The sequence below is a fragment of the Cucurbita moschata genome, unplaced genomic scaffold (assembly GCF_002738365.1).
Source record: "Cucurbita moschata cultivar Rifu unplaced genomic scaffold, Cmos_1.0 Cmo_Scf00035, whole genome shotgun sequence".
NCBI lineage: Eukaryota > Viridiplantae > Streptophyta > Magnoliopsida > Cucurbitales > Cucurbitaceae > Cucurbita > Cucurbita moschata.
In genome coordinates, this window is record NW_019268551.1 from 1,122,039 (window position 1) to 1,136,726 (window position 14,688).

The window sequence follows — 14,688 nt, forward strand, 5'->3', positions numbered from 1 at the left end:
AAAAAAAAAAAAAAAAAAAAAAAAAAAAAAAAAAAAAAAAAAAAAAAAAAAAAAAAAAAAAACTAACCCAAACCCACTTAGCTTTTTTCGGTTTGGGTTGAGTTGGATAGTTTGTATTGGTCAGGTTATCGAGTCATATGAATACTCTTAACTGAACCCGTAATTGAACTGAATTTGTCCAGTTTTCAAAAAATTCAACCCAACCAAAACAGAAAAAGAAAAAAAAACTAACCCAACCCCACTCAGCTTTTTTTGATTTGGGTTGAGTTGGGTAGTTCGGATTGGTCGGGTTATCAAGTCACATGAACACTTTCAGAAACTATAACCTCACACCGACCACTTCTATGTAGTTTAACAATCATCAGGTTTAGAAGATCGAATCATTAACCTTTAAAATTGCAATCAAAGCAGATATCCATCGCCCATCGAGCGATAGAACCAACCACTTCTTTTTCTAAAAAAAAATTAATAATATTTGTTGGTACATTGGATTCCTAGTCTCTCATGTGCTTTATATGTTTTCACATATGACATGCCTATTTCTTGCACACTATGCCTTCATATTCTATGCATTGAAAACACCCAACCTCTCAACTAAAGCTAGCCACAAATTGCCTCTCCTTTGACAAACCCATTCTAGCTGTCTAATAATGCATATCTTAACATCACATAAATGCTGAAAAGTTTAGTCGTTCAAATTCTTTATTATTTAATACTCATCCGTTAATAAATTGAACTATACTCAAGTTGAAGAATAAAAATAAAATCGTTTAAATATAAATTGGGTCTTTCGAACTTTTAATTTTGTGTCGGATAAATCTTTGACTTACGAGCCACTTTTTAAATTCTGGGATCATTAAGGTTTCGAGAATTACACGATACAATCCACAGAATTTTCATCCAGATGTAGTATCGATTCATTCTTACTTGTCATAATCGCACTTTTGATGGTAGCGGACTTGCGATTGTGCGGCACTCACTTTCCAACGACAAGTGAGCTAAGCCAATTCGTTCTTGCGTCGCCTACGGTCAAGCAACGTATGCTCGAGCCTCTGGCCTTGGTTTTAAGAGAAGGTTTTAGAAAACGAGGGCAAAGATAGATTTTCGAAAGAGAAATTTTTGAAAGAGACGTTATATAAGCAAGCAAGAGAGAAATAACAACGGGTCACAACATATAACCTTAGGTAGGGAGATAACGGCTCGAAATTAGAGTTTTAATTAAGGATAAAGGGAGCATTATTTTGAAGAGAGATGATGGGTTACTAACTTTGTCCTTGTAATACAAGTCCAAATTTGCCAGCTCAATGAGTTACATAACCAAACACATTTATGGTGGATAGTGAAAGAGATATTGAGTTCTCTCTCTTAATCAATTTCTTACCAAATTTATAAATTTTGAATTACTCAAAATAAAAATGGTCGTGATTCAAAGAACGGAAGCACGGGTAGCTAATCGATATTCAGCTTCATGGTTAGAAACGTTTTGTCTCTTTAATCGATGTGTGATCTTACAATCCACTTTGATATCATTTGTAATAGCCAAAGCCCATTGTTAACAGTTACGTACCGTTGTCAGCCTCACGGTTTTAAAACGTGTCTATTAAGAAGAAATTTCCACACTCTTATAAGAAATGTTTTGTTCCCCGCTCTATCTGATGTTGAATCTCATAAAAAATTACAAATAATATTATCTTTCAGTCGATAAAATTTAAAGTTCGACCAATATGATCTGATGACGATAAATTAAACCTCTCTTAGTGGTTTGAAATTAGATGGAAAAGCAAAGATATTCCACACCTTCATGCTTCCTTAATAGCAAACATAAGCTTTGAAATGGCTTAAAAGCAAAAAAATATATATATATTTTAAGAAAAAAGAATATTCCACTTTTGTCCCTCAAATATTAATTAAAAAAATTGAGACTTTACTTTAGATAAAAAAAAATGCATTTTTTAAAGGTAAATTCAAAATTTCTTCACAAATTAAAATAAAAAAATATATTTATTTTAAAATATTTGACAAGCAAATTCAATTAATAATAAAAAAAGAATATTACAAATACTATAAATGACAAAATGTAGAAAAAATTGTGGGTAGAATACATGGAAATTTACAAATTTGGAAACTATAAGACACTTAATTACACATAATGCCACTGAAAGAGAAAAAAAAAATAATAAAAATAAAAAAAACAAACATGTACAAGAGAAAATGACAATTTTTTAAAAATTATTTATTAATCTCATCCTCAGGTTTATTATTAAAATTTTAAAATGATTGTAAATTAAAAATGATTAAAAATCATTTTTAAATTACAATCATACAAAAATAATAATAATAAACCCGAGGATGAAATTAGAAATTAAAAAAGAAAAAAAAAAAGAGAGAGAGAAAAATTTCCTGATTTGGTATTAGGGTTTAAAAAAATCAAAATCAAAATCTGCAGCCTTCTGCAGTAGAGGCGACAGCGGCGGCGACCTAGAGTAGGCTACCTCTGTAGGCGAAATATTCAGACGGCGGCGGCGACGGTGGCGGAGCGAGAACAGAGTCGAAGCTCTCAATCGGAAGAAATTGCGAGTAACAGAATGTACCGATTTGGTGATTAGGATCAAGGAACAGATCGGGAAGATCGAAGAAAGGATCGTCGATTTCCCCGGGCGATTTCGCAGCGACGGAGGAGGAGGAAGTGGAGCGATTGTGATTGAGGTCGGATTGAGCGGCGGCGATGATGTGGTGGTGGTCGTCAGTGGTAAACGAGGCGGCTTTAGCAGCAGCGGCTCGAATGTCGTTAGGCGAGGAGGTAGCAGGACGGGGGAGGCAGTGAGCCAATTCAGGGAAGTTGAGGTAAGCGGAATGGCCTTTGATGGTTCTAGCAGCGACGTCGTGAGCTCTAGCGGCCATTTCCGGCGTGGAGAATGTGCCTAACCAAATTCTGGATTTCTTCTTTGGTTCTCTGATTTCCGATACCCATTTTCCCCATTGTCGCATTCGGACGCCGCGGTAGGTAGGATGCTTGCCGTCGTTGCCGAGTTTAACCTTTTTGGAGATCTTTTCTTTGACGCCATTTTTGATATCTGAAGAAGAAGAAGAAGAAGAAGAAGAAGAAGATTGGAGTCTGTGCAGAGGATCTTCCATTGCAGAGAAATGGGTTCTTTTGGGATGGAATGGAGAAGAAGGGTGCGGAGGGCTTAAAATAGAGCTCCAAAAAGCTTTCTACTCTTATCCCACAAGATATAATATAATTTTTTCCTTTTTATTTTTTATTTTAGTCAAAATAATTTTTTTTTGGTAATTAGAATTTGGACTAAATTAATAAAAATATTCACGAAACTTTTAATGAATACTTTTTAGCTCTAAAAATAAATATTTAAAATATATTTTAAAGCTTTTAAAAATTTAATTAATACCTTTAAACTTTTATAAAATGTGCAGACATATTTCTTATTTTTTATTTTTAAAAAAGTTTAACAAATACGGTTATGACTCTCAACAGTGTGATATTGTCCACTTTATGCATAAGTTTTCTCAGTTCTTTTGCTCGTGCTCTCACAAGCAAAGAGGTTTCATTCAAGATACCAAGCGATCCATCGAAAAGGAAACTACACCTTGTACTCGGGTATCACATAGTAATAATTAAATTAAAATAGATAAATAAATAAGTAGACGTAGTTCTAAGGGATTAGGGATCAAATTTGTGACTCAATCTGTAGTTCTGAATATTGAAAGTTATAGGTCTAATCTTTATTTGAATTCTTGTAGTTCGAGTAATTTTATTATATGGTAACCCTAGTCAATTAGATCTAAGAACTCTCGTAAACGTTCATGGATATGCAAACCTTGAGATCACAATTGCTAAAACCCCCCAATCAAGTTAAATATTCAAGAACGTCAAAATGCTAAGGAATCACTTCAAGAGAAAGTAAGATCCGGATTACGTAGTTGATCAAATATCTCAAAATAAGAAAACTTGGTTGAGATTCAAATCACTCCACAAGCAAAATTGATACTGTCATGAATAATTCTAACCATGCAACCTAAACTATACAGATCATCTGGTCAAACCGGTCAAACCAAATAGCTCATCTTGCAAAACTTGGACGAGTTGTAGTGCGTGATTTCTAGCGAAAATCAATTGTATGTAAGAACAAAATGTCTCAAGTCTGTTTGTGTCGTTTGGTTAAGACATTGTGTTCGAGAATTGTTGATGGGTCACGAACTATTTCTTAAAAGTGAACTTGTCTATTCAAGAGCACAGGTCAACACGAGTATAAGTGGTTGGTAAGTATGAGATCGCTCCCTTTATTATTAAGATTGTTGCACTATATGGAGATTATTAGAGAGATGTTAACAAATTTTTAACAATAACCTATCTAGACTAACGACGTCCATATACATACCAAAGTTAAGTTGGTAGCTAGAGAGTCGTACCCTACATGATATGGACCCATATGCAATCACTCTGACTCAATGACTTAATCCGTTTATAACGGTTAGCAATATTATAAATTGGATGAACTGCGGTATTGAACATAGATTTTGCACGAACAGGAAATACATTGGTTCTATTTGTGCCCTGCAAGGTCACTCCTTACATAGGTTCGTGTCCTAATGGTTGTAAGGTCAGTCCTTACATATATATGATGTAATTCTACGTGTGTCGTGCTCTAACAATTGAAAGGTCACTTCTTTTATGATTCTATTAGGGTGATGTCCTACACTATATGCACGTACATATAGGATTGTTCCCTATATGTATCAAATTCTACTAGGGTCGTGCCCCAACGATAAGATGTGATTTTACTAGGGACGTGTCCTAACAACTATAAGCTCACTCTCGACATGTATATGATGTGAGACATTATAAAATGGTATTAGAGCAATATTTCTCTCAGTAAAATGTGGTTTGAAGACAAACCAAGACAAAAGTAGGTGGACATATGATACCCGAGTAAATAAAGGGTACATGAATGAACCGAGAACATATCAGAATGAGATCGGTATTATTGATTTTTATGTGATATTATGTATATTATATCAATTAGAATATATTTAATCAATTAAAATTTTAAATTATTTTTTTTCACACGCATCACACGTATTACACGACATTTACAAAGTCAATGTCCATTTTATTTTATTTTCTGTGAAGCATTTACAAAGTCTATGTCCATTTTGGATTCCGACATTTCCTTGCATCTTCTACGATACAGTCGTGTTACCTGCTTTTCACTTCTTAAAAGTGAAAACTGCCAACCGGACATTTCCAGCTTCTTAGGAGGTTGTTTTAAATTTTTATTAAAAAAAAAAAAAAGTCAAACCTCTTGGACCAATATTGAGAAGTTTTTTTTATATTTATTTATTATTTTATTGATGTGTTGCATTTTTATTGGACATATATTTACATATAAATATGTGGACCTACTTTAATTTTATTTTATTAATAAATAATTTTTAATGGAAAATAATATTTTTTGTAAGTCAATAAAGCCTTTTACTATTTAGTGACCACATAATTAACTAATTGAGATGCAATCCATTATAAATTTAATTTCTCAACTCCAACCTTGTTTTTTTTAGAAATAAATATATATATATATATATATACCCGTTATTTTTGTTGTTTTAATTATAGGTGGAACCCGATTATTTATAATTTCTTCTACGTGTCTAAAAGTAAACACGGACAATATAAAATTTTCGAATAAGATTGTGGTAGAGATTATCCTTGGAGCCACTAATATTTTCTAAAATTTATTTAATATTTTTATTTTTATCAAATTTATACCTACTGAGAATATTTATGTGAGATCCCATATTGATTGGAAAAATGAACAAAATATTCCTTATAAGGGTATAGAAACTTCTTCCTAACATACGCATTAAAGAACGTGAGGCTGACAGCAATACATAATGAGCCAAAGCGGACAATATTTGCTAGTGGTTGACTTAGGTTGTTACAAATGGTATTAGAGTCAGACATCAAGCAGTGTGCCAACGAGGATATTGAGCTGCCATGGGGATTATAAATGTGTGAAAAAGGGTTGACAGCGATACGTAATTGATCAAAGCAGACGATATCGACTAATAGTGAGCTTGGCGTGATACAATTAAAAATAAAATATATTATTAAATGAAGTAATAATTTTATTAGTTAATAATAGTTTATTTTGTTGTCTTATTCAAATGAGTAAGACACCTATCCATTTTTCATGTGCAAAAGTCGAGCAATAAAAAGGGTTAGTGGGTCACAATTAAAAAAATTAAAGGAAAAAGACAATTGTTGGCAATTTTCTATTGGCTAGTTTAAACAAATTTATTTTTCTCTCCTTTTTATTCCTATAAAATTCACTTTAATTATTTTAATTATTATTTATTTATTTATTTATTTATTATTAATATTTTAAGGGTGTGGGGGAGAATTAAGGTGGGATGATGATGGGGCCATGGAGGTTTGCCTTGAGATGTATGTCATTTGATGGCTCCTCATGTTTGGGAACTTTGCCACATGTAGTTGAGATGGTAGATAAGACAAATGGAAAAAGTATTTGATATTATTGAGACAATGGGATATTATTTTAATCTTTTTCTTTCGAGCTCGATAGGTAGGAATCGGACTATTGATCTTTTGGAGGGTAATACTGTCAAATTAGCTAAGCTATGTTCGGGTTGACAAGAAATATCATATTAGTTTTTCCTTGTGAGATCTCACGTCGGTTGGAGAGAGAAACAAAACATTTCTGATAAGCGTGTGGAAACTTCTCTCTAGTAGACGCGTTTTTAAATTGTGAAGCTGACAACGATACGTAACGGGCTAAAACAAACAATATCTATTAGTGGTGAGTTTAGGCGGTGTGCTAACGAGGACGTTGGGCCCTCAAATGGGTGGATTGTGAGATCCCACGTTAGTAGACGCGCTTTCAAACCGTAAGGCTGACGACGATACATAACGGGTTACAACTCTATTAACGGTGAGTTTGGGCTGTTACATTCTTAATAGAATGGTCTTACTTTAGTTAAATTTTTTATTCTTAAAATGCTCGGGATAGATTTGATTCATTAACTTTCAATTTCATCAAATTGGACCCTAGATTTAGATAAGTGTTACAACTTCTCCTTTTCGTTCCATTTAAACTAGTTTACCCAAAAATCTCTATAAACTTGCTAATTTCAATAATAATATTAAGTTTGGTATAAATTTTAGTTTGTTTATAGTACAAATTAATCATTGGCATGTAAATCTTGAACAAAACTCGAGCTCTTATGGATAAATTTTCGTTCATAGTTATTAAGGTAACATCAATTTGAGCATAGCTTAGTGAATAACGTACAAATTACTATCACAAATATCAATAGTTCTAATTGATATCCAATCTCAATCGTTGAACAAAAAACAAAAATTATCATAGAAACATTTCGTTCAGTAATAATCATTCTATTTTATAAGCTTGTTTTCTTTTATTTTTATTTTAAAGTCGTAGGTATTCTTTATCGTTGACATGAGGAAATGAGAACATCACTAGATTACAAAATACAGATTAGACGAACTATAAAAACCGAAGACAATATTATATTTTGTTGGTATGTTATCAACGCAATGGCACATGGTATGTGTACAAATAAGGTAGTCATGAATAGGGTCGAGTGTTTGTAGATATCATATTACAGATATCGATATCATATCGTAAATAATTTAACCCCAAATAGTATTTGACATTCTTGTTTGAATGCCATGAAAAATGGAGGAAATGGACAAAGGAAACATTTCACATACTTCAACCACCAAAATGCTCAATTACATCATTAATGAAGATGCAAGAACAATTCATGAAATGGTTTCTATAAGGAGAGTTCTTCCAAGAATGAAGTGTTCTTCATGTTCATGCCCCACTTTTCGAGCAATAATATCATAGGGTAGTACAAACCCTAATTTCGTACAAACCCTAATTTCGAACGAAACTGTATTGCCTATTTGATAATGATTTCGAAAGCTTCTCCATTTAGTTTTTTTTTTTAAATGTTAATAGAAAGGGAATAACTGTGAGGTCCCACATCGATTGGAGAGAGGAATGAAACATTCGTTATAAATGTGTGGAAACCTCTTCCTAGTAGACACGTTTTAAAACCGTGAGGCTGAAGGCGATACATAACAAGCTAAAACTAAAAATATATGCTAGCAATGGGCTTGTGCTTTTACAAATGGTATCAGAGCGAGACACCGGACGCTATGACAGCAAGGATGTTAGGCCCCCCAAGGGAGGTGGATTATGAGATACAACATCTGTTGGAGAGTGGAACAAATCATTTCTTATAAGTGTATAGAAACATCTCCCTAGTAGAAGCGTTTTAAAATCGTGAGACTGACGACGATATGTAACGGGCCAAAACAGACAATTTCTGCTAGCGGTGGACTTAGATTTTTACAAATGGTATCAGAGACAAACACCAAACGGTATGCTAGCAAGGACGCTGGCCCTCAAGAGGTGGACTGTGAGATCTGACATCAGTTGGAGAGGAGAACAAAGCATTCCTTGTAAGTGTGTGAAAACCTCTCCCTAGTAGATGCATTTTAAAATTGTGAGGCTGACGACGATACGTAACGAGCCAAAATGAACAATATCTGCTAACGGTAGACTTGGGCTTTTACAAATGGTATCAAAGACAAACACGAGATGGTATGCCAGCAAGAACGCTAGACCCCAAGGGATGGATTGTGATATCTGACATCAGTTGGAGAGGAGAATAAAACATTCCTTATAAGTGTGTGAAAACTTCTCCCTAGTAGACGTGTTTTAAAATCATGAGGCTGACGACGATACATATCGGGTCAAAACGAACAATATCTGCTATTAGTGGACTTGGACTTTTACAAATGGTATCAAAGACAAACACGAGACGGTATGCCAGCAAGGACGCCGGTCCCCAAGTGGTGGATTGTGAGATCTGACATCAGTTGGAGAGGAGAACAAAGCATTCCTTATAAGTGTGTGAAAACTTCTCCCTAGTAAACGCGTTTTAAAACCGTGAGACTAATAGTGATATATAACGGGCCAAGACGGACAATATCTGCCAACAATGGGGTTAGACTTTTACAAATAGTATCAGAGCTAGGCACCAAATGGTGTGCTAGCAAGGATGCTGGACCCCTAAGAGGGTGGGTTGTGAGATCCCACGTCGGCTGTAAGGGGGAATGAAGCATTTCTTACGTGGAAACCTCTCCCGAATAGACGCATTTTAAAACCCAATTTCTCATCAAACCCTAATTTATTTGTTTATTTGGTTTTATTATCTTGTTATTACCTAGAAATTATGGTGTTAAAGAGCATAATGATTGCCCAAATATAAATCACTTTGGTCCACACAAAAAGCCATTAATTAAAAACCATATTGGTTGTCCAAATATTGTTTGTTCATATGCTTAGTTGAGAATCTTTATACAATATATTATCATATCTTTTACTTAATCTTATAATTAAAGAGAAATTAGCTCAATTTTTTACAAATACTTTTAAATAATAAAATGTGGTGTTTATTAAAATATTAAAATATTAAAATAAATAAAGTCAACAAAACTTTATAATCACATTTTATTAAACAAATTTTCATTTTTTCTAAAATTACATTAAAGGGTATCCACAGATAATGTAGTTGAGCGTTCGTAGCACCCGTAGCTAGGTCGATCATATCGAACAAACTGTTAGAAGTTTGACCCGATATTTTTGGTGTCGTAAAGGAGGGATTGACTTTTTTAATATAGATTCAATCGTATTGGTATGTCACCTGAATATCCAACAATTACGAGCGTCAAAGAAGATTTAAATCGAGAGATTATAAACAACATATTATATATCTAGGTTGGCTCATTCTTGGCCACATGGTTTATATCTTCTTTATGAAAAAAAATAATAATAATAATAATTAATGTTATATGGTCTCAATTTTTTTTTTAAAAAAAAAAAAATTGCTTACCGACAAAATGTCTTCTAATGGAAGAGACGATCGTATTTAAAGGTTAATTATTTTAAATGATATAACTATTTGAGCTACAGACAAATACATGAATGAATTAAGAGCTCTCGTGAATAAAAATGATTCTAAGCATATAATGATTAAAAAATATTTAAAATAATTGATAGTTACTGCATATACCAACGATGGCTCAATCATAAGAACTCAAAATTAAGCATACCGTAGGTGAGTTCCTAATGACTTTCCTAGAAAGTATGTGAGTAAGAATAAAACAAAATTTAATGTGGTCATGTCCCAAGAGGTGTAGGGTGTAACGACCCATGTTCGGGATTTGGATTATGGTTCAGAATCCGAATTTGGCACCTTACATTTTCGTGTGACAGGGTCACATTACTTGCTTAGTTCTAAGGGTGAAAACTATTCCCATAAGCTAACACGAGTTCTTTCATCATATTATGTCCCAACTCACATGCTTCCTCGAAAAATTTTCAACAGGTCGCCTAATATAGAATTGCTTCAAAACCTATATAGAATTTTCAGGAATCGAAAACTTTCATCATATTATGTCCCCACCCACTCACATTTGTAGTCGTTTTATCCTCAGGATTGCTCTCATTTGAATGTGGCATTGGTTCGTTCATGTACCTCTCTTGTACTCGGGTGTCACACAGAGAATGTTGAGATCATCAGATGCCAAATCCGAATTTCAAATCCTTGTTCGAATCTTATACAATTGATGGTTTGCAATGATCATCAATCTTGACTCTCATAATGTGGCAACTCGAACTAGATTTTCAATAAGTTTTCTAAGCATCTCGAAATTTTCATATGCTTCCTATTCTTTGAACTTTAAAAATCTTATATTTTAGTCTCTCAAGTTACATAAATTACTTTTTTTTTTTTTTTTTAATTATCGCATAAAAATGAGTATTCAAACTAGAGATGTTCACGGGACGAGTACGAGGAAGTTTTCCTCGTCCCCATCCTTGCTATCTATTTCATTTTCCATCCCACAAAATTCTCTATTTATTTTTACAGGAATCGGGGCGAGGACGTAGACAGAGAAAATAATACGTCTCCAGCCCCATTTATCTAATGGAGAAAAAATGTTCCCCACTTCCACTCTCATTCCCCGTCTAAACGGGAAATTCTCTCCCCATTCGGGGCGAGTCACTATAGGTAAAGCGGACATCTCTAATTCAAACCCTCGACCTATAATAATTGGTACAAATGTCTCAGATTCACTAATAAATTGTTACTTTTAATCTCTATTGAATCATTTATTCTAAGTAGTCATGATCGAGATAAGATATTATAATATTATTGAGCTATCCATATCCAAATTATTACTTTTAGTATAGCTAGGGTAGGGATTAGCTATATAGAGCTTAAAAGAGGGAGAAATAATAAAAAAAATTAAAGTCAAAAGAATCGAATCGAAAATGATTTAAAGATTTAACGATCAAAATCAAATTAATTATATTAAAGTTCTAAGGGCCAAATCGAAACGTCTAAAAAGTTCGGGTACCAAAATCATAAATAACCTTTAAAAACAAAGTTATAAGTCATTAAGGGTGCCCTACATGGTCAAGTCACAAGATGATCTTATTGGGTTGATATTGAAAAATAATGGATGATAGGGGCTTTGTCATTAAAAATGTGGAGCCCTAACTATGAAAATTAATTTCCTCTTATTTATCAATCACACCTCCATAGTATTTATGAAAATCTACCGGGATTTCGACATTTATATTGTAACGGTCTAAGCTCACTGTTAGTAGATATTCTCCGCTTTTGATCGTAACATATAGTTAGTTTTAAAACATATCCGTTAGGGAGAGGTTTTTACAATCTTATAAAGAATGTTTCCTTTCCCTCTTGAATCGATATGGGATCTCACGTATATAAATATAACTTTCTAAAACTTTTAAAGAAATTGTTGTGCTAGCAAGGACGCTGGACCCTAAAGATGGTGGATTTGGGGGGTTCCACATTGATTGGAGAAGGGAACGACTACTAGTGAGGACGCTGGGACTCGAAGAGGTGAATTGTGAGATCCTACATCGATTAGGGAGAAAAACAAAATATCCTTCATAAGGGTGTGGAAACCTCTCCCTAGAAGACGAGTTTTAAAAACTTTGAGGGAAAGCCCAAAGAGGGCAATATCTACAAGCGGTAAACTTAGACTGTTACAAATGATACCAGAGCTAATTACAGGGTGATGTGCGAGCGACAAGGTTGAGCCCTAAAGGAGAATGGACACGAGGCGTTTTGCCAACAAGGACACTGGACCCCAAAGGGGGTGGATTTGAGGGGTCCCACATCGATTGTGAGATTCCACGTCGATTAGGAAGAAAAACAAGATACCCTCTATAAGGGTGTGGAAACCTCTCCCTAGAAGACGTGTTTTAATAACCTTGAGGGAAAGCCCAAAGAGGACAATATCTGCTAGCGGTGGACTATGAGTTGTTACACTTGCAGACTATGATAACACAACCATAATTCTTACCCTAAAGATCCAAGCTTTTGAGAAATTTAGAACACTTGAATCATAAAAATTAACGTCTCATTATGTGAATTTGAAAATCAACTCAAAGGATTTAAGAATAAGATTATCTTCTTGATCAAATATCTCACAGTAAGAAAATTTGTTTGAGATTCGAATCACGTCCGGAGTAAAATTGATTGAGTCAGTTTAAATAATTCTAAGTCCAGCCTAGAATACATAAAAAAAAAAAATAATAATAAATAAATAAAAATCAGTTTTAAGCTAAAAGAAAACACAAATGTTCTTTTTATTACATTTTCGAATTTTTCCGCTACAAAGGAATTAGATGGCCTCGTAATCAATCCTAATTGTAACCTATTGAGAATTTAAGGGAGCAACACCGAGCATATAAATGTCATAACAACCACTAACTCCAACGTACCTAAAAACATGAATAAAACGTATACAACTTTAATTACATCAAATTGAGCCTAATTCGAGATTGAAGTCCCTTAGTTAGCCCTAAAAGTCCTTGTCGTCACCCATGTATAAATGAAGCGCCGCTTGAAACAGTAAACAGCAGTTTCTTTTATTGGTAATTGACTTGACTTTAATGAAGTTTGAGTTGCCCTCTACTTCGTTAAATGCAACTTCAGTTGACTTTAATGGAACTTGACTTTATTTTTAGTTTATCGTAAATGAAGCTTAACTATATTTAAATGCAACTTCATTTTAAAGCTTTTCTTTAGTCGAGAATAGCATAGCAAGATTCATATCGGACTCTTTAAATTCTCTGACTTAGGCCCTAATGTCAGGAATCTTTCTATTGGAAGATTTGAATTAGTTTTGGATGGATCGATCACAATTCTATGACAAATGTTGGGTTGAATCCAAACAATTTTATGGATGTTTAGCACTCTTAAGGGATGTGTTTAAGGCTAGATTAGATATGTATGAATTATATTGTATGATATGTAATGCATGTTGTATTACGTAATGATTGTGATCATATTCGTGAATGCATCTGTTATGTTCTCTGGAAAGTCAGTTACGGGACCTCATACATGAACGTGAATGACACGTAATATCATAACAAGTATAGTGGCAATTATCCATCAATTATCATGGGCTCTATGACGAGTAAAGTTCCACTCCATTCTTAAAGAGTAAATAAAGTACTAAAACTATAAAACTTTTTTAGAAATTTTGCTAATTTCATAGACTTGGCTTTTGTTTTATGTGCCAAATCTTGAACCATCTTTGATGGGTTTGTTGGGTATGCCTCAATTTTGTTTGATCTCATTAGTGATGCTACTATAATTCATGGCAAAATATTTTTAAAAAATGGGAAAGGCCCAAATCCAATATAAATAAGTAAAATCAAAATCTAAAATTTTAATTTGAAATGAGTTTATAATTGATGTCATAATTAAAAGTAAGTTTTCTAGAACGGAGAGGGGGTGGATTGTTAGATGTGAGAGGGAAATGAAACATTTCTTGTAAGGGTGTGGAGATCTGCCTAGTAGACACATTCTAAAATCGTGAGATTGAAAGCGATACATAACAGGCGAAAGTGGACAATATCTATTGCAATGGGTTTGGCCTATTACAAATGGTACCAAGGCCCAACACCAAACGAGGTGCAAATGAGGATGTTGGGCCCTTACCTATTACAAATGGTACCAAGGCAAAACATCAAACGATGTGCAAACAAGAACGTTAGGCTCCAAGAGAGGTGGATTGTGAGATCTCACATCCGTTGAAGACAAGAATGAAGCATTCTTATAAGGATGTGAAAACCTCTCCCTAATAGACACGGTTTAAAACCGTGAGGTTGCCAACAATATGTAACGAGTTAAAACCTCTCCCTAAGAAATGGTTACCGGCCCTTCCAAAGAAAACACAGGTCTCAAAGCTTGAAACAAGCATTGAAATTTTTCTTAACATAGTTCAAAAGAAAATATAGACAATGACCTAACAAAGAAGCAAACATTCATTCAGCGTTGTTCCAATTATGAATGACCCTTGCATGCATATTCAACAATGAAGTGATGCAATCTCCTAACAAACAGGATTGATTACACATGAAACATACCTGCACTTCGTCAAATTTTCAGCCCAGAAAAACTCCTTTTAGAATTATGAAGAAAACTCACAGATAAGTTCAAGGAGACGGAATTCGTTTCGAACACCTCTCTCGATAAATATTGCAATGCATAATCGGAACGTCTTCC

At 33.9% G+C, this 14,688-nt stretch overlaps 1 protein-coding gene and 1 long non-coding RNA gene across 2 annotated transcripts in view; both read right to left on the reverse strand.

Moving 5' to 3' along the window:
- Positions 1-2,218, reverse strand: part of LOC111431055 — a 19,827-nt gene extending 17,609 nt beyond the window's left edge. Inside the window, exon 1 of the long non-coding RNA XR_002708431.1 lies at positions 2,204-2,218. This is a non-coding gene — a long non-coding RNA (uncharacterized LOC111431055). The remainder of the gene's footprint in view (positions 1-2,203) is intronic.
- Positions 2,219-2,377: 159 nt separating this feature from the next.
- LOC111431149 (ethylene-responsive transcription factor ERF039-like) lies at positions 2,378-3,225 on the reverse strand. Its single transcript, XM_023067691.1, has one exon. It carries the CDS (start codon positions 3,133-3,135, stop codon positions 2,479-2,481), a length of 657 nt encoding a protein of 218 aa, XP_022923459.1. The 5' UTR covers positions 3,136-3,225; the 3' UTR covers positions 2,378-2,478.
- Between the last annotated feature and the right edge of the window lie 11,463 nt (positions 3,226-14,688).

Coding starts and splice junctions, on each gene's coding strand:
- LOC111431149 (XM_023067691.1), bottom strand. CDS start 3,135: ATGGAAGATCCTCTGCACAGACTCCAATCTTCTTCTTCTTCTTCTTCT.